Source organism: Eumetopias jubatus, unplaced genomic scaffold (assembly GCF_037043125.1).
Source record: "Eumetopias jubatus isolate StellerSeaLion01/CBP00866 unplaced genomic scaffold, mEumJub1_p1.0 scaffold_8, whole genome shotgun sequence".
Classification (NCBI taxonomy): Eukaryota; Metazoa; Chordata; class Mammalia; order Carnivora; family Otariidae; genus Eumetopias; species Eumetopias jubatus.
Genome location: NW_028274814.1, coordinates 49,026,416 through 49,044,736, shown reverse-complemented (window position 1 = coordinate 49,044,736; position 18,321 = coordinate 49,026,416). Strand labels below are relative to the sequence as shown.

Genomic DNA, 18,321 nt, shown 5'->3' with positions numbered 1-18,321 from the left:
CATAGAGTTGAGGGTTGATTTCTGGCTTCTCTGTTCTGTTCCATTGATCTGTGTGTCTGTTTTTGTGCCAGAACCATACTGTCTTGATGATTACAGCTTTGTAATCGAGCTTGAAGTCCGGAATTGTGATGCCACCAGCTTTGCTTTTCTTTTTCAGCATTCCTTTGGCTATTCAGAGTCTTTTCTGGTTCCATCCAAATTTTATTTGTTCCAGCTCTGTGAAAAAAGTTGAAGGTATTTTGATAGGGATTGCATTAAATGTGTAGATGGCTCTGGGTAGGATAGACATTTTAACAGTATTTGTTCTTCAGTCCATGAGGATAGAACATTTTTCCATTCCTTTGTGTCTTCCTCAGTTTCTTTCATTTGTGTCCTATAGTTTTCTGAGTATAGATCCTTTGCCTTTTTGGTTAGATTTATTCCTAGGTATCTTATGGTTTTAGGTGCAGTTGTAAATAGGATCAACTCCTTAATTTCTCTTTCTTCTGTCTCATTGTTAGTGTAGAGAAATGCAGCTGATTTATGTGCATTGATTTTATATCCTGCCACTTTGCTGAATTCCTGTATGAGTGTTAGCAATTTTGGGGTAGAGTCTTTTGGGTTTTTCACATAGAATATCATGTAGTCTGGGAAGAGTGAGAGTTTGACTTCTTTGCCAATTCAAATGCCTTTTATTTCTTTTTGTTGTCTGATTGCTGAGGCTAGGACTTCTAGTACTCAACAGAGTAGTGATAGTGGACATCCCTGCCTTGTTCCTGACCTTAGGGGGAAAGCTCTCATTGAGAATGGTATTTGCCATGGGCTTTTTGTATAGGGCTTTTATGGTATTGAGCTATGTTCCCTCTATCTCTACACTGTGAAGAGTTTTAATCAAGAAAGGATACTGTACTTTGCCAAATGCTTTTTTTGCATCTATTGAGAGTATCATATGGTTTTTGACTTTCTCTTATTAATGTAGTGTATCACATTGATTGATTGGCGGATGTTGAACCACCTTGCAGCCTAGGGATAAATCCCACTTCGTCGTGGTGAATAATTCTTTTAATGTACTGTTGGGTCCTTTTGCCTAGTATCTTGGTGAGAATTTTTGCATCCATGTTCTTCAGGGATATTGGTCTGTAATTCTCTTTTTTTGGTGGGGTCTTTGTCTGGCTTTGGGATCAAGGCAATGCTGGCATTATAGAACAAGTTTGGAAGTTTTACTTCCATTTCTATTATTTGGAATAGCTTCAGAAAAATAGGTATTAATTCTTCTATTTGGTAGAATTCCCCTGGAAAGCCATCCGGCCCTGGACTCTTGTTTTTGAGAGATTTTGATTACTGCTTCAATTTCCTTGCTGGTTATGGGTCTATTAAGGTTTTCTATTTCTTCCTGTTTCCGTTTTGGTAGTTTATACATCTCTAGGAATGCATCCATTTCTTCCAGATTGCCAGTTTGTTGGCATATGATTGCTCATGATATGTTCTTATAATTGTATTACTTCGGTGTTGGGTGATCTCTCCTCTTTCATTCATTATTTTCTTTATTTGGGTCCTTTCTTTTTTCTTTTTGTTAAGTCTGGCCAGGGGTTTATCAATTTTATTAAGTCTTTGAAAGAACCAGCTCCTAGTTTTGTTGATCTGTTCTACCATTCTTTTGGTTTCTATTTCATTTCTGCTCTAAACTTTATTATTTCTCTTCTCCTACTGGGTTTATTATTTTTTTAAGATTTTATTTATTTATTTGAGAGAGAGAGAATGAGAGAGAGAGAGAGAGCCCAAGAGGGGATAGGGTCAGAGGGAGAAGCTGACTCCCTGCTGAGCAGGGAGCCTGATGTGGGACTCGATCCCTGGATTCTGGGATCATGACCTGAGCTGAAAGCAGTCGCTTAACCAACTGAGCCACCCAGGCGCCCCTCCTACTGGGTTTAGGCTTTATTTTCTGTTCTTTCTCCAGCTCCTTTGGGTGTGAGGTTAGGTTGTGTATTTGAGCCCTTTCTTGAGAAAGGCTTGTAGTGCTGTATACTTCCCTCTTAACTGCCTTTGCTGCATCTCCATCCCAAAGGTTTTGAACAGTTGTGTTTTCATTTTCATTTGTTTCCATGAATTTTTTAAATTCTTCTTTAATCCCTGTTTGACCCATTCATTCTTTAGTAGGATGCTCTTTAGCCTCCCTGTATTTGAGTTCTTTCCAAATTTCCTCTTGTGATTGAGTTCCATTTTCAAAGCATTGTGGTCCAAAAATACGCAGAGAATGATCCCAATCTTGTGGTACTGGTTGAGACCTGATTTGTGGCCTACTATGTGATCTCTTATGGAGAATGTTCCATGGGCACTAGAGAAGAATGTGTATTCTGTTGCTTTCAGATGGAATGTTCTGAATATTTGAAGTCCATCTGGTCTAGTGTGTCATTCAAAGCCCTTGTTTCCTTGTTGATTTTCTGCTTAGACAACCTGTCCATTGCAGTAAAGTGGGATGTTAAAGTCCCCTACTACTATTGTGTTATTATCAATGTGTTTCTTTAATTTTATTAATTGGTTTATATAATTAGCTGCTCCCATGTTAGGGGCATAAATATTTACAATTATTAGATCTTCTTGTTGGATAGACCCTTTAATTATGATATAGTGTCCTTCCTCATCTCTTATTACAGTCTTTGGTTTAAAATCTAATTTATCTGATATAAGGATTGCCACCCACCTTTCTTTTGATGTCCATTAGCATGGTAAATGGTTTTCCACCCCCCGACTTTAAATCTGGAGATGTCTTTGGGCCTAAAATGAGTCTCTTGCAGACAACATATCAGTGGTGGTGCTTTTTTTCCAGTCTGATACCCTGTGTCTTTTGATTGGGGCATTTAGCCCATTTACATTCAGAGTAGCTATTAAAAAATATGAATTTAGTGCCATTGTATTACCTGTAAAGTCACTGTTTCTATATATTATTATATATATTATAATTCTTTTATTTCTCCAGAAGGAGATTCTCTAGTGTCTTTTATGCTTTTTTCAAGTCCAACTAGTGTCTTTATAATTGTCATTCTGAACTCCAGTTCCGACATCTTACTTATGTCCATACTGATTAGGTCCCTGGCAGTCGGTACTGCCTCTTGTTTTCTTTTTTGAGGTGAGTTTTTCTGTCTTGTCATTCTGTCCAGAGAAGATTAGCTGAACAAGAGAACAAAATACTAAAATGGCAATGACAACCCCAGAGAAATACACACTAAACAAATCGGAAGAGACCCAAAACAGAAAAAAGAAAAAAATTAAATTTAAAAAAAATAGAATATAATCAGACAGATGAATAGCAATACACTGGATCCTGTGTATATTTTGGTCTGTTTGTTAGAAAACTAGGTCCAAAATTGTAAGGAAAGAAAAACTTATATATGTACAAAAATAAAATTAAATACAATTAAAGGATAGAATGTAACTGTAAAAATGAAAGTTAAAAGACAAAAGAAAAAAAAGAAAACAAGAAAGATTATAAACAGGTGAACAGAACAGAGCAATACACAATATACTATATCCTGAGTGTATTTTGGTTGGTTTGTTAGAAAAAAATTACATCTCAAAATTGTAAAGAAAGAAAAGCTTATACATACACACACACGCACACACACACACAAATAAAATTAAATACATTAAAAGGATAGAATGTAATTGTAGAGATAAAAATTTTGAAAAGACTTTAACAAAAATAAGAAAAGTTAAAAAAAAAAAAGAATATCAGACAGGTGAAGAGAACAGGTCCATACGCTAGATTCTGGGTGTATTTTGGTCTGTTAGAAGAAACTGCATCCCAAAATTGTAAAGAAAGAAAAACTTATATACAGAAATTAAATACAACGAAAGGATAGAATATAACTATAAACATGAAAATTACAAAAGCATTGATAAAATAAGAAATTGGTTGAAAAAGGAAAGAGACAAAAAAATTAAAATTGAAAGACTAAGGAATCATGGGGGAAAAAACATGAATTCTATATACTGTTTTCCCCTAGCGCTGTAGTTTTACAGTTGTATATGATGATTAGTAAACTTGGATTAGCGGGATGTTTTTGTTGGTCTTCTGAGGGAGAGGCCTATTGCGTTGATTCTCGGGTGTCTTTGTCCCAGGTGGAACTGCACCACCCTTGCCAGGGGGCCAGGCTAAGTAAGCAGCTCCAGATTGCTCTATGTGCCTTTTGTTCCCTGAAGGCTTTCTGTGCTCTTTAGAGGATGACAGTGAAAATGGCAGCCTCCCAATCTCCAGCCCTGGAGCAGAGAGCGGGGGCCCCACTCCTCAGTGTGCCCTCAGGGAAAAGCAATCAATCACTTCCATCTCCCTGGTCTCCAACTGCACTCCGTGCTCACCCAACTTGTGACCAGGTATTTCTGTCTCAGGCCCACAACCCTGTTTCAAGGCTCCAAACCCTGCAGACTTGTGTGGTTTGCACTTGTGCCGCTCCTGGGGGAGAGAGTGGGGTCTTGCTGCAGTTCTGCTGCCCACTGGGCCCCCTGCTCAGAGAGGACGGTTGACTTTATTATGTTTAAACCCCACGGTGCCTGGGTTGGTGGTATATGGCAACCCCAAGCTGAGAGCCCACTCCTGGGCTCGCTGATTGCAGCCATATTCCTTGCTCCAGTGCCTGGGAGCTCTGCCGCAGTCAGGCACCCCTTGTCTTCCTCTGACCCCAGAGATCCTGAGACCACACTGTCCCACCTAGGATTCCACCCCACTTCGCCACTTGAACACCTTTCAGGCAGGGACATCCCTCACCAGAGCAGACTTCTGAAAGTTCTGATCTTGTGTTCTGCTGCTCTTATCACTCTCGGGTGCCGGCTTATGGAGGCTCCCTCCCCGCTCAGTTTATCTTCCAATATATGGCCTCAGATTTACTTCTCTGCACCTCCTACCTTGCAGAAAGTGGTCACTTTTCTATTTGTAGAGTTGCAGCTAGATCTCTGGTTGAATTCATAGGTGTTCAGAATGATTTGATAGCTATCTAGCTGAATTCTTGGGACTAGACGAAACTCAGGTCTCCTACTCCTCCACCATCTTGGACTGTCTCCTCGCTAATTCATATTTTTTTAAACTTCTTGCCAGATACCTAAGTGTAAATAACTGTAGTTTATTTGTCAGTTCTTTCAATTTTAAAATAAAAATGGTGTTCCATTTTGGGTTGAGCTTAGAACTCAAAGTGCTTTCCTGTGAGAAACCATCATACTGAGGTATGCAACATGAGCTTTATACATACTTCCCATTTTATCAAATGCTATTGAAGAGACAGCATGTATTCCAAGAGTTGATTTTAATATAGTTAATATTTTTACTGGTTCATCAAGAACATTATTTAAAACTGGCTTTTTTTTTTTAAACTGTGAGTGTGTGGCTGTGCAGAATGCAGTGACTACTAATAACAGTTTGATAACACTTGAATTTGCTCCTTTGCCAAGACTTTTACCAGCCATTCCTTTTGTTGAGTCAGGGCAAGTGTAGTGAGAAAGGCAAGTGGCATCTCGGTATTATTATAAAATAGTTTTGACTTTGTAGATCCTCTTTCCTAAGGGTTCCTGGGCTGCTCTTTGAGAACCTCATCACTAAAAAATTTATGAATTGTAGGCTAACTTTAAAATATTTGTAGGTGGATGATTATGGTGGTTATTCCTCAGTTATGTGTGAGATTATAATGGATTGCAAATAATCCTACTTGAATTATAATATACGAGAAAACTTTTTTCTGTCGTATAGTTTTGCAAGTTAGTAAATCTAAGTGTAGTAGTGTAAAAATTGTATTTATTTTCTGGTTAGATGGGGTAGTTTACAGATTTTATCTATGAAAAAGTGTTTTGCATATGTTAATTATTAAGTGAGCTTCACTCAAGTGTATTTGTACATTTGTGTGACTGTTGTGTTTTTGTCACTCCTCTCCCCCTTGTTCATTTGAAGAACCCCCAACATGTTCTCCTCAGCAGTTCACTTGTTTCACGGGAGAAATTGACTGTATTCCTGTGGCTTGGCGCTGCGATGGGTTTACTGAATGTGAAGACCACAGTGACGAGCTCAATTGTCCTGTATGCTCAGAGTCCCAGTTCCAGTGTGCCAGTGGGCAGTGTATTGATGGTGCCCTCCGATGCAATGGAGATGCAAACTGCCAGGATAAATCAGATGAGAAGAACTGTGAAGGTATCTGAAATTCCTGGGGCCTGGTTGTGTCGTCTTTTTTTCCATTAATGTTCAGTTGTTTGAAATTCAGAGTATTGCTTTGGCTCAATGGTAGATTTGGGGTTTTTTCAAGTACATTTGACTTTATTATGTTTAAACCTAGTAGCATGTTCCAAATTGTTGTTTTAATCCACTTATCATGCATAAGGTTTATACACTTTAATAAGCTTTGCAGATTGAGAGATGAGGCCCAAAAGTTAGACCTTCAGTATGTAAAAATAGTCCTTGTTTCCATTGAACTCTGAATCAGATTTATTTATTACAATGTAAAATAATTTCATATCTTCCTCTTTGCACCACTAACCTTTAACATGGTAAAAACAAATTCTCTATAATTTTTTAGTGTCTAGAAATGCACGTAGAGGGCACCTGGGTGGCTCAGGCAGTTAAGCTCTGCCTTCAGCTCAGGTCATGATCCAGGGCCCTGGGATTGAGCCCTGGTTCGGGCTCCCTGCCCAGTGGGGAGTCTGCCTCTCCTTCTGCCCCTACCCACTGCTTGTGTGCACTTTCTCCTCTCTCTCAGATAAATAAATAAAACAAACAAAGAAAGAAATGCATGTAGATAGAATTCTTTAATTCTTAACAGAATTATTAGTGAAAGATGAAATTTAAAGAACAAAATAGGAAATTTCCTGCTGGATTTCTTTTTCTACTCTTTTCTCTCTACCAATGGAAATCCCCAGAGAATAATTTTTAAGTTATATTTTAAAGTCTAATTTGTTTTTCATTTACATCTAGAAAGTACTTTTTGACTCTTGCCAGAGTTTGACTTTACATGCTAGTAAAAATGAGAAAACTATTTACATTATTTCCCCAGTGCTTTGTTTAATTGATCAGTTCCGCTGTTCCAACGGTCAGTGCATTGGAAAACATAAGAAATGTGATCATAATGTGGATTGCAGTGACAAGTCAGATGAACTGGATTGTTGTAAGTAGGACTAAAACCTTATATATTACTCTTACGGGAGAATTTTTAAAATACTTTTTTCCTTTTCTTCATGGGTGAGTTTCACTTATAATTAGTATTTCTTTATTAAGAAGCAAGCATTAGGGGCACCTGGGTGGCTCAGTCAGTTAAGCATCCAACTCTTGATTTTGGCTCAGGTCAGGATCCTCAGGGTGATGAGATCAAGCCCTGCATCGGGCTTCCTGCTCAGCTGGGAGTCTGCTTGAGAATCTCTCCCTCTACCCCCTACTTGCGCTCTCTCTTTCTCCTTAGAATAAATAAATAAAAATCTTTAAAAAAAGAAGAAGAAGAAAAGAAACCAGCATTAATGTTAAGCTAGTTATTTGTACCAGGATTTTTTGTTTTGCTTTTAATAATTCCTTAAAGACAGCAGTTTTCTTTGCACAAAAATCTTCACAGAAACATTAAGGAAAGCATCAGAAAAGAATAAATATTATTTTGCCACAACTAAAGTTAGTAAAGTCTCAAACTATTTAGATATGTAGAAATCAGTCAGTGGTATGAACTTGAGATTCTGAACATTATCCCATGTTTATCATCTCTGACTTTTTTCTTGACATGTTTCCACCAGTTTCTCAGTGACTTTAAGAGCTTCCTTAAAATGCACCGTAGGATTCTTATGCCAACATATACCCCTATGCCTAAAGACTCTAGGGTACATAACTCATAGTTTCTTCAAGGTTCATAACTGTTGACAAATGCCCTGACTTAAACTATATCCCAAACTGATAAACTTAATTCTGAATGGAATTCAGAATAAGTCAGGTCTGGGGGCACCTGGGTGGCTCAGTCGTTGAGTATCTGCCTTCGGCTCAGGTCATGATCCCAGGGTCCTTGGATCAAGCCCCGCATCAAGCTCCCTGCTCCGCAGGAAGCCTGCTTCTCCCTCTCCCACTCTCCCTGCTTGTGTTCCCTCTCGCTGTGTCTCTCTCTCTCTCTCTGTCAAATAAATAAATAAAATTTTTAAAAAACAGAGTAAGCCAGGTCTACCCTGTCAAACTGATTTAATGAAATTTAGGTAGAATTCATTTAAAAACTCTTTACACATAATGAAGACTTTAAGCTGGTATTTTTACAAAATTCAAATGGGATCCTTACTAAGACTTTTAGAACTTACTCATTTATTCAGCAGACTTTTACTGAATACCTGCCATGTGTTGAGGGTACATGGTTCCTGTACCAAGTTTCTCAAAGTCCTCTCTGGTTGAGCTAGTAGTAAGAATAAAGATTTTAAAGCCAAATAGAGATGGATTTGAATTCTAGCTCCACCTCTTACCAGCAAATTATTTGTTGTTAAACTTGAGTTGCTTTATCTTTAAAATGAAGATAATACTTAGCCTGGTGGTTGTAAGAAAATTAAACAATTCAATGTATATAAGCTCTATAGCCTGGCTCATAGTAGACACTGTTGATAAAGGAGTGTGATAAGTGGTATTAAATGTGCTATAATAGAGATCTGTACAAGTAGTAGCATCAAAAAAGAGAGTGGTCAGATCTTCAGGAATGAACATGGGGTTCATCAAGGAAGACATCTTAGAAAAATGATACTTAAGATTGGGTCTTGATCAGTGAATAGTGTTAATTATATAGGTAAATGGAGAGATTATATTCCAAGCTGAGAGTATGCTATTCAAAAACAGAGTGGACTAGGCACCTTTGGGAAACTACATATAACTAGGACTGCCAGAATACAAGCTGTGTCTTGAGGAGGGGTATCAGCAAGAGAACATAGGTAAAGGTAAGATCAGAGAAGACTTTGCTTTTCTTTGAAAGAGCCTAGACAGCATCCAGAATAACGGAGAGCCATTGAAAAGCTTAAGTAAAGGACTGGCATGGCTATGTAATTGTGAAAGCTGTAAAAATAGATGGATTGGAAGTATAAGATAATAGGCAGGGAAATGTTAGATTGATTGCTTTCACACGTTTTGATCACATCAAGAGGAATACAGTGATGTGGGTGTACACATAAAGAAACAAAAGTGTCATACAACAGTACTTACCCATATGATATAGAATGTATTCTGAAATTTCCTGTTTTAAAATGCTGATTGCAACTCACTAAATTGTTTTCACCATCTAATGACTTGCAGCCTCTAATTTAAAAATACTTAGGAGGCTATTATAGTTCAGGCAGAAGATAATTATCTAAATCAAGAGGAGCACTGGTAGTGGAAAGGAGGGGATAGATTTCAGAAATAGAGTAAAAAAGGTTTTGCAACCATTTAGATGTAGTTGATAAGTTTAGGTTGACTCACTGAGTGACTGGAGTCATTAACTAGAATATATAGCACAGACTGAAAACTGAAGGATCATTCTGTATCTTGGGCTCCAGATGTAATATTTGTCTGATACAGGTTTTTTATTACTTTTTAAAAATTTAATTTAAATGTCTTTGATTTGCCACAGGTGCCATCATTTATTTATGATCTGCTTTACTCCTGGGAGCCACAAAACCTGTTGGATATTGGTGAAGATAAGTGCAGGGTAGATAGGTTGCATTCAAGTTGTCAATGGGATATCCCAATGAAGCTGTTCAGGAAGTGGTTGTCGATTATGTGGGTCTTTAGCTCAAGAGAGAGATTTGGCCTCTTCAATTTATTAAAGATAATTAAAGCTGAGGCATTGTGGATGAAGTCTCAGAGAGAGTTAAGTAGAGGAAAATAGTGGGACATAGAACTCTGGCAAGAACTCTGCACTTAAGAGACGGAAGAGAAGGAAACAAATAGAAACAGAAAAAGAATAATCAGAGCTAGTAAAACTAAGAGAGTGGTATTTTGGAAGGATATTGATTAGACATTTTTGAGAAGAAAACAAGAGCCATCGGTATTGAATGTTTGGAGAGGTCAGTAAGATGAAGAGTTTAGTGAATATGGCAAATAGGAGAACTTTGACCTTTGTCAGACAAGTTTTACTGTGGCCGTGAGGATACAAGCCTGATTTCAGTGAGTTAAGATGTGAAGACTAAGAATTGGAGATAGTGAGTATAAACTATTCTTTCTTGAAGCTTGGCATTAAAAAGCAATGCCAAGGCACTGGAAAGGAATAAGAAAGATAGATGGCTGTTCACAAGGACTAGGGAGAATCTGCACCCCGGAGTCCATAGACAACATATGTAACTGGCAGCCCCTGCATACTCTGTAACTTAATGATAGCATTTTCTCTCATTTAATCTGTCGGAGGTCAAGTTTAGCTGTGTGGGTGGGAGATTTAAGGTAAGATGAAGCAGAAGAGAGGTTTTTAAACATCTGTAGGTGTAAGGCCCCTGAATGGCTCAGCTGGTTAAGCCATCTGACTCTTGATTTCGGCTCAGGTCATGATCTCAGGGTCATGAGATTGAGCCTGTTGTAGGGATCTGTGCTCAGTGGAGAGTCTGCTTTAGATTTTCTCCCTCTCCTTCCCTCTCTGCCCCTCTTCCCCGCTCACACTCTTGCTCTCTCTCTCAAAAAAAATTTCATACACACACATAAAAGATCTGCAGTGTGAGATATAGTCTGACTCTTCAGAATGGAAGGATTTTCCTTCCAAATAGAAGAGTAACGCTCTAAACTTGACGAGCCCTTTTACTATTTACCTTTACCTGTAATATTGATGCCTCTGGCTTCTAAAGCCTCATAACTCATGGATCCGGTAAGCAGGGTCTTCCTCTAGTGCTCTCAGGCTCTGGCCTTTGTAAGTACTCAAGTATCAGAGACCTTACGTTTCTTGCCCTCAGGCAATAGATTCACTCTGAAGGTACCAGCATATTGGGCCTGAGAGCTAATGCTCTCTTTAGCTTCTAATCTCCCTTCACCAGGCCTGTATGTCGCTTTTCAAACCTAAAATCAAGCTCAGAGCTGCTTTTGGCTTCTTCATTATGCCAGGTAAAACATTTGATGACTTTCCTAGGTCCATCCCTTTCGGCCCTAAAATTTTCTCTGAAATTCAAAATAAGCATGTTATTTTATGATATACAAAATGAAGTAGGATAAATTTTATCTGTGTATTTAGAACTTAATGATGTTTAAATCTATGATTACATCTTTGTTTTTATGAATTTATAGATACACTTTTCAATGTATTGTTTTATTTCTGTCTTCACTTAAAGATAGTTCATTTTGTGGGCGCCTGTGTGGCTCAGATGATTAAGCATCTGCCTTCGGCCCAGGTTATGATCCCAGGGTCCTGGGATCGAGTCCCGCATCGGGCTCCTGCTCCTTGGGAGCCTGCTTCTCCCTCTGCTTCTCTCTCTCTCTCTGTCATGAATAAATAAATAAAATCTTTAAAAAAAAAATAGTTCATTTTGATTTCTAATGATATTTACCTATATACCCAATGGGGCATGGTGTATAAGTATTCATAGAAATAAAAAAAATGGTTTTAAGTTGTCTTCACTAGCTCACATTCTACTCAGAAGCCCTCTTTTTGATAACTATTTTGAGTCTACAGTTGTTTCTCCTTTATATAACTCTACTGCATTCTCATTTTAGATCCAACTGAGGAACCAGCTCCACAGGCCACCAACACGGTTGGTTCAGTTATTGGAGTAATTGTCACCATTTTTGTGTCTGGAACCATATACTTTATCTGCCAGAGAATGTTGTGTCCACGTATGAAGGGAGATGGGGAAACCATGACTAATGACTATGTAGTTCATGGACCAGCTTCTGTGCCCCTTGGTTATGTGCCACATCCGAGTTCTTTGTCAGGATCTCTTCCAGGTGAGTTAAGACTGATCCGTTGAGAATCAAGTCTGGGATCCTGGCAGGATTGCCAACTTTCCACTGTGGAAACAGGATATTGCCTAGAGTCTATTCCAAACTAGACTACTTTGGGTTTAAAAAATTCTAAGAACAAATGTTCTCTTTTACTTTTAGCACTGTCTCTTTTTATGAAAGGTTATAAAGCAAATGCATAATACCCGTATTTATACATACCAACTGCGTGTATTGCACATACTACATGTACTGCATTTCTGGATGTACTCTCCTGAAAGTAAATAGCTAGACATTTGTTGAAGAGTCATAAACCACAGGTCCTTTAGGTGCCCTACCAGGGGACCTCAGTACTATGGAGCCCAGCAATTAAAGGTGGGAAAAAAATAGATTAAGATTCCTTTTCAGCAAAGATTAGAAATAGCTGGGTGATAACAGGGAGGGATATATTATCTTAGGCTATGCCTAAACAATAACTAAGTAGCCAGAAATTCCATGTGTTTGGGTAGACCATATTGCCCTAGGGAAGTACGACTTTCTTTTCAGTGCCTTCTGGTGCCCATAGTGAAAAGAAGCCTTTTTTTAAATGAATATGGAGAAGGAGGCAAAAGCTCTCAGAAAATAAGAACTTACTCTGGGTGTAAATCTAAGAAAACAGATACGATTTTGAAACTATTAATGATAATGATTCCTTGTTGCTATACCTATTTTCAGTTAGTGGAATATGGGAATCACTTGGAAAATAATAGAATTTCTTCTTTCGCATTGGTGGTTGTGATTCCAACATTTGCATCCAGAAGATGAAGAAGTAATCCGTACTTTGTATTAATGCCCTTAAAAGTGGATTTAGTTTCCTCTTAAGTAAATCTGTTCTTTAATCTATCCTGCTTTACAACCTCCACTCCCCAGAGTCGTTTTCTTCTGCAAATCCTCTAAGGTTGAAAACTTCTTATTTTGAAGAGCTCTGCTTCTGTCCTTGGAGAGAAGGGATAGGAACTATTTACTTAGCCTTGTTCTAGGCCAGCTCTCAGCAGTGTTCATGTTTAGAGAACATTCATTTCCCTTCTCCATTAAGTATTTTTGATTATTAGGAAAAGAGGGCATAACTGTTTTAAAATCAAACCATTTGGCTATTGTTATTTGTAATCCTAGTGTTGAATAAAAACATGCGTGGAAATAATTTTTATAGATCTTATTCATCTTCAGTATTTATCCTTCATTTTAGGAATGTCTCGAGGTAAATCAATGATCAGCTCCCTAAGTATCATGGGGGGAAGCAGTGGACCCCCTTATGACCGAGCTCATGTCACAGGAGCATCATCAAGTAGTTCTTCAAGCACCAAAGGCACTTACTTCCCTGCAGTAAGCAGTCTGTTTTCCTTTGTTTGACTTTGAATGCCAAGATGAATAGGATCCTAGATTTTTGACCTATTTAAATGGGGGTACTCAATGATGGTAATGTAAAGAGTTTTTTAGTATATAGTTTAGGCATATAAGGCTCTCAGGTGAGATTTACCACCACCACGCAAGCACTCTTAAATCTAAATCTTTAAGTTTACTGTGTAGTAACCAGCATATTTGAAAGCACTAGGCAGTAATTTCATAGTTTGGGTAAAAGTAGAACTACTGAATAGTATCTCCTGAGAGGCTTAGAATCTACATTCTGTGACCTCCCCAAAAAAGGAAGCATACGTGGTATTTCTCCTCAGTCAGTAATGTTTCTCTAAACATTTATAATTTAAAAAAATCAGAACCCAGCTGTGCTGAACTTAAACCAGTGACGTACAGATTTCCTTCTTATCACACTGCACTGTTGAGCCGTGATGAAATTGTTTTAGGAAGTGGAGAGCCCCACTCCTAAAGTACTATTTGAGGTCAGTTCTTTGGGAAAGAAAGATTGTGCTACCTGTGTAATGGAAAGGAATACAAACAGATGAAGCAAGAGCATGTAGGAAAGTCTAATGGTCTTTGTGTGGCATAGACTATTGTTAATTTAATAATTTAATTATTTTTCCCTTTAGATTCTGAACCCTCCGCCATCCCCAGCCACAGAGCGATCACATTACACTATGGAATTTGGTTATTCTTCAAATAGTCCTTCCACTCATAGGTCCTACAGGTAATACATATCTTCCTCTAGTATAATCAAAGTATTTATTAGAAGAAAGAAGTACTCTGGTTGTGGATGTGATATAGCCCTGCATAAGTGGATGATGGTCACTGAGAGAGAATAGGCATCTTGTTTTGGTAATGCTAATGTTGCCCCTACCACACATCCTTTTCTTTCGGGCATTATACATTTTTTTTAAAGAGAGTCACAAATGCTAGCTTTTAGAGTAATAAAGTAGAGCCCCTAATTTTTTTGGTAGTATTCTAAGGAAAAGTTACCCACCAAAATAACTGATCTCAAAATAGGTTACTGCTCAAGTTAGGTTTGATTGATCATCTAATTGACGTAAGATAGTCGATTGACATAAGACTGTCCAATAACCCATTCTTAGACTGTCAGTCAAACCTAACTTCAGAGACTTGTGAGAGCTGTAAGTAACAGGGGGCCGAAGAGCGTAGAATTGGAGAGAAGTCGAGAGAAGCTGAAGTTCAGCCCTTGCTTCATTCACATAGTGTATTACAAGCTGGAATGAAAAAATTCTCATAAAATTGCTTGGAATAAATCATGGCTCACTAAAATAAGTGAAATATATTTGTAAGACAGAAAGGGGGGAAATCATGCCTTTCTGCTGATTTGTGTCTGTAGAGCATATTGAGCAGGTGAAGTACTAGGTATTAAATTCTTAGTCTTTTCATCCTCTTTCAATATATGTGCTGCCCAAGGGAGCACTCTTTTCATCTTCTTTCAAAGGCCAGCAGAAAGTCAGCAGCTTGATAGTCTCTAAATGCTGAGTGTTGTGTTTATTGGCATCCCTCAAGTGCCTGTTATCTTCTAGTTAAGGTGTTTCGTAGACTTCTAGTCAAATTATCCTGATATAACCTTACAGATATATAAAAACCAAGTGGAAACTGTTTATAGTATCTTACTCAGAACTTGGATTTCAATTTATAGATAAGACTATTTGAGACAGGCTTGATTCTGAATTGATGTTTTTATGTTTTATTATAAATGTTGCTTTCCTTGCCACTAGTTTGATTGTTCAGTTACAGAAACCGTAAACTGGAAAAACAAAATGAAAGACTTAAAATTTTATTTTTAAAAAATTTTTGGGGGGCACCTGGCTGGCTCAGTTGACAGAGCATCCAGCTCTTGATCTCAGGATCAAGAGTTCAAGCACTGTGTTGGGCCTGAAGCCTACTTAAAAAGAAAAAATAAATGAAAAATTAATTTATTTAAATTGAATAAAACATTGTTTGATTAAAATGAACATAATTGCATCAAAAACATTTCTTACTTGACCATTTCCCAGGTCTCAAATTAAGCCCACTTTTTTTCTTCTGAGTCACACTTCTCATCATTTGTTGAGATTTTTGTCCAGACTAGAACATAAAAGAATTTTGTTAATTTTATTTCCTTTCTTCTTAGCTGTTTTTTTTACCCCCATGAAAATGGAAGTGTTGGGCCTTTTAAATGTTGAGCCAAGAAATTTCACCAAGACTCAATGCCTGATTGGACAGAAAGATAAAACCTAAAAAGTACTATGACATCATGTCAATATTGATAGTAAAAACGCTTGAGAACCTGCTCAGCAGGTCATGTAACTTTTGGTCTTTTGGCAGCCATTTTTTTTGAGGCAAACCCTGGGTGATATCAAATGGTTTATGTCTTGGGATAGTATCTTGTGGCAGTCTGTAGTACTGGGCATCTTATGGATTGTTCCTTCAGGTTTACACATGCTCCTGTCCCTCACTTGTGGGTCACTTTGGTGACAAAGCATATGAAGAAACCTTGGTTGGAATAAATATGAAATAAGATCAGCTCTACAATATTTGGAATATAAGTTGTATATGAGGTTACAGATAGAAGCAGAAACGATAGGAAAGCTAGCACTTTTAGCTCTTTTCACTAGTGTGTTCATGTCTTCTCAGTTCCTTTTTTATTAGTTAACCATGCTGCAAACTTGATTATAGCTATAGATTATTTGAAAAGGTGGAACAACAAGTATAAGAAGTAAATTAGGTCTCTAAATACATATTAGAAAATACACTGGTCCTACATGGATATTTAGAATTGATCATTTTGTTGTTAGGACAGTATGCTTGTCTGTACACAAGGGATCAAAACTCTTTCCCCCAAACCATAGCACTTTGTCTTTGCTGATAGTAACAGTAATGGGATAGATATGCCCCTTAGGCTGTCTACCAGAATTCAGCATGGCTTTCACAATATTTGTTTTAAAGAGAGAATGAAGTTTTCAGACATCATTAAATTATTCATTAGGTAAATTATAGAGCAGTTAAAGAATGTTAAAAGAATACTAACATGATTGAGTAGGATCAAATATGTGAAGACCCATTCTTCTCACAGACTGTGGAACAGCAGAAATTGGTGAGGTCCGTCCGCTGTATAGACTAAATGCAAAATGTGCGTAACAGATTTTCCAGAGATGATCATTAAGTACAACTTTGAATAGTTCTTTGTTATTCAGTGATACAGTTTAACTTGAAGAAGGTATAAGAACACATCCAGAGGCTAGGTTGAGTTTACCTCTGCATTCCCATCCTATCCATTTTTAAATGCCTCTAGTCACATTTTATTTGCAAATATGAAATACATGCTGTCTTCCTCCTTTAATTGGCCGTTGCAAATTGCCTCCTGGTCTGTACAAATTTAAATTGTAGTAGCGTATTCTATTCAAAGTGAAGTTTACATCTAATACTTCTGTATTCTGATAGGGAAAACAGCTTTTCTGTAAAACTAAGTGTCTTCTTCTCTTGATTTTCCCCCTTACCAGCTACAGGCCATACAGTTACCGGCACTTTGCACCCCCTACCACACCCTGCAGCACAGATGTTTGTGACAGTGACTATGCTCCCAGCCGGAGAATGACCTCAGTGGCAACAGCCAAGGGCTACACTAGTGACTTGAACTATGACTCAGAGCCTGTGCCCCCGCCTCCCACACCCCGAAGCCAATACCTGTCAGCAGAAGAGAACTATGAAAGCTGCCCACCTTCTCCATACACAGAGAGGAGCTACTCTCATCACCTCTACCCACCGCCCCCCTCTCCCTGTACAGACTCCTCCTGAGGAGGGGCCCTCCTCCTCTGACTGCCTCCAATGCAAAACTGTAAATACAAATTTGGTTGAGATCTGGAGGGGGGGAGGGAGCTATTAGAGAAAGATGAGGCAGACCATGTACAGTTAAAAATTATAAATGGGGTAGGGAATACTGGAGATATTTGTACAGAAGAAAAGGATATTTATATATTTTCTTAAAACAGCAGATTTGCTGCTTGTGCCATAAAAATTTGTATAAAAAATAAATTTGTACTAAAAGTTTTATTTTTGCAAACTAAATACACAAAGCATGCCTTAAACCCAGTGAAGTGACTGAGTACAAAGGAAACAGGAATAATAAAGGCATCACTGACCAGGAATGTCTGGGCTTTATTGATACCAAAAAAAAAAGAGAGAGAGAAGAAGAAGAAGAAAAATTTAAGTCCATCTGAGAGTAGCAAACCATAGATACTTGGAAGTAGCCAAATAGCCTTCATGTTAACTAACATTTGAGGGCCAACAAGTTTAAGAAATCACAAAAGGAAAAAAAAAGGAATTAAAACTAACTTTGAACAAAGGGCTTTGTTTTCTCTAGGAATCCAGTTATTTTAGTGAGGAAAATAGGTATTTATAAAAATCCCTTCTGGGTGTTGCTGTTGTAGGAGATCAGCTGTCCAGGAAGACGGTGTGGGGCTCTTTGTGTGTGCAAGTCTTCCGTCCCTACCTTAGAACCCACAACCTCTGTCAAAAGAATTAATTTTTTCTCTAGGCGTTTTTACCTTGCTTCCTCCCCCCAGCAGCTTTGTAGGCCATTTTGCCAAGATATCACAGTTTATTCACAGTTTTTTATCTGAGGATTGATTAAATGAAATTTTCTAAATTAAGATTTCATTTTAATATTTCTACTAGCTCCATTCCTCTGTAGGCTTAGCTCTTGAATTTGACTGCTGTTTTTGCATAATGATCAAAGGGTAGACATATTATTGCTCCTCTTCCAAGATTGTTTTAATGCTCATTAAAATCTCTTTTTACAACACATATAGGCAATGTTTAAGAATTACAAATTTAACCATTATGTTTTTGTTGTAAATTAATCATATATCCTTGCAGTACTTTCAGCATATAATATCACAATATGAAATCATTTATATATATATATATTTTTTCCTAGTAAAACATTTAAATATGTTCCGGTTAGAGACAATCTATTTAAAAAGAGAATTTTTTTGTTATCATTAAGTTTTCCCTTTATTAACTGTTTGTGACATTTTCATGTTCTTTAGGCCAATTTTTCTCAGAATGATGTC

General features: G+C 37.7%; 1 protein-coding gene across 1 annotated transcript in view; it reads left to right on the top strand.

The window, feature by feature from the left end:
• LRP6 (LDL receptor related protein 6) overlaps positions 1-18,019 on the top strand; it is a 169,064-nt gene extending 151,045 nt beyond the window's left edge. The window contains exons 18-23 of the mRNA XM_028119851.2: positions 5,912-6,148; positions 7,005-7,115; positions 11,621-11,851; positions 13,071-13,207; positions 13,867-13,964; positions 16,750-18,019. Coding sequence (XP_027975652.1) covers positions 5,912-6,148; positions 7,005-7,115; positions 11,621-11,851; positions 13,071-13,207; positions 13,867-13,964; positions 16,750-17,044 — 1,109 coding nt within the window. The 3' untranslated portion in view covers positions 17,045-18,019. The remainder of the gene's footprint in view (positions 1-5,911; positions 6,149-7,004; positions 7,116-11,620; positions 11,852-13,070; positions 13,208-13,866; positions 13,965-16,749) is intronic.
• The last annotated feature ends 302 nt before the right edge of the window (positions 18,020-18,321 follow it).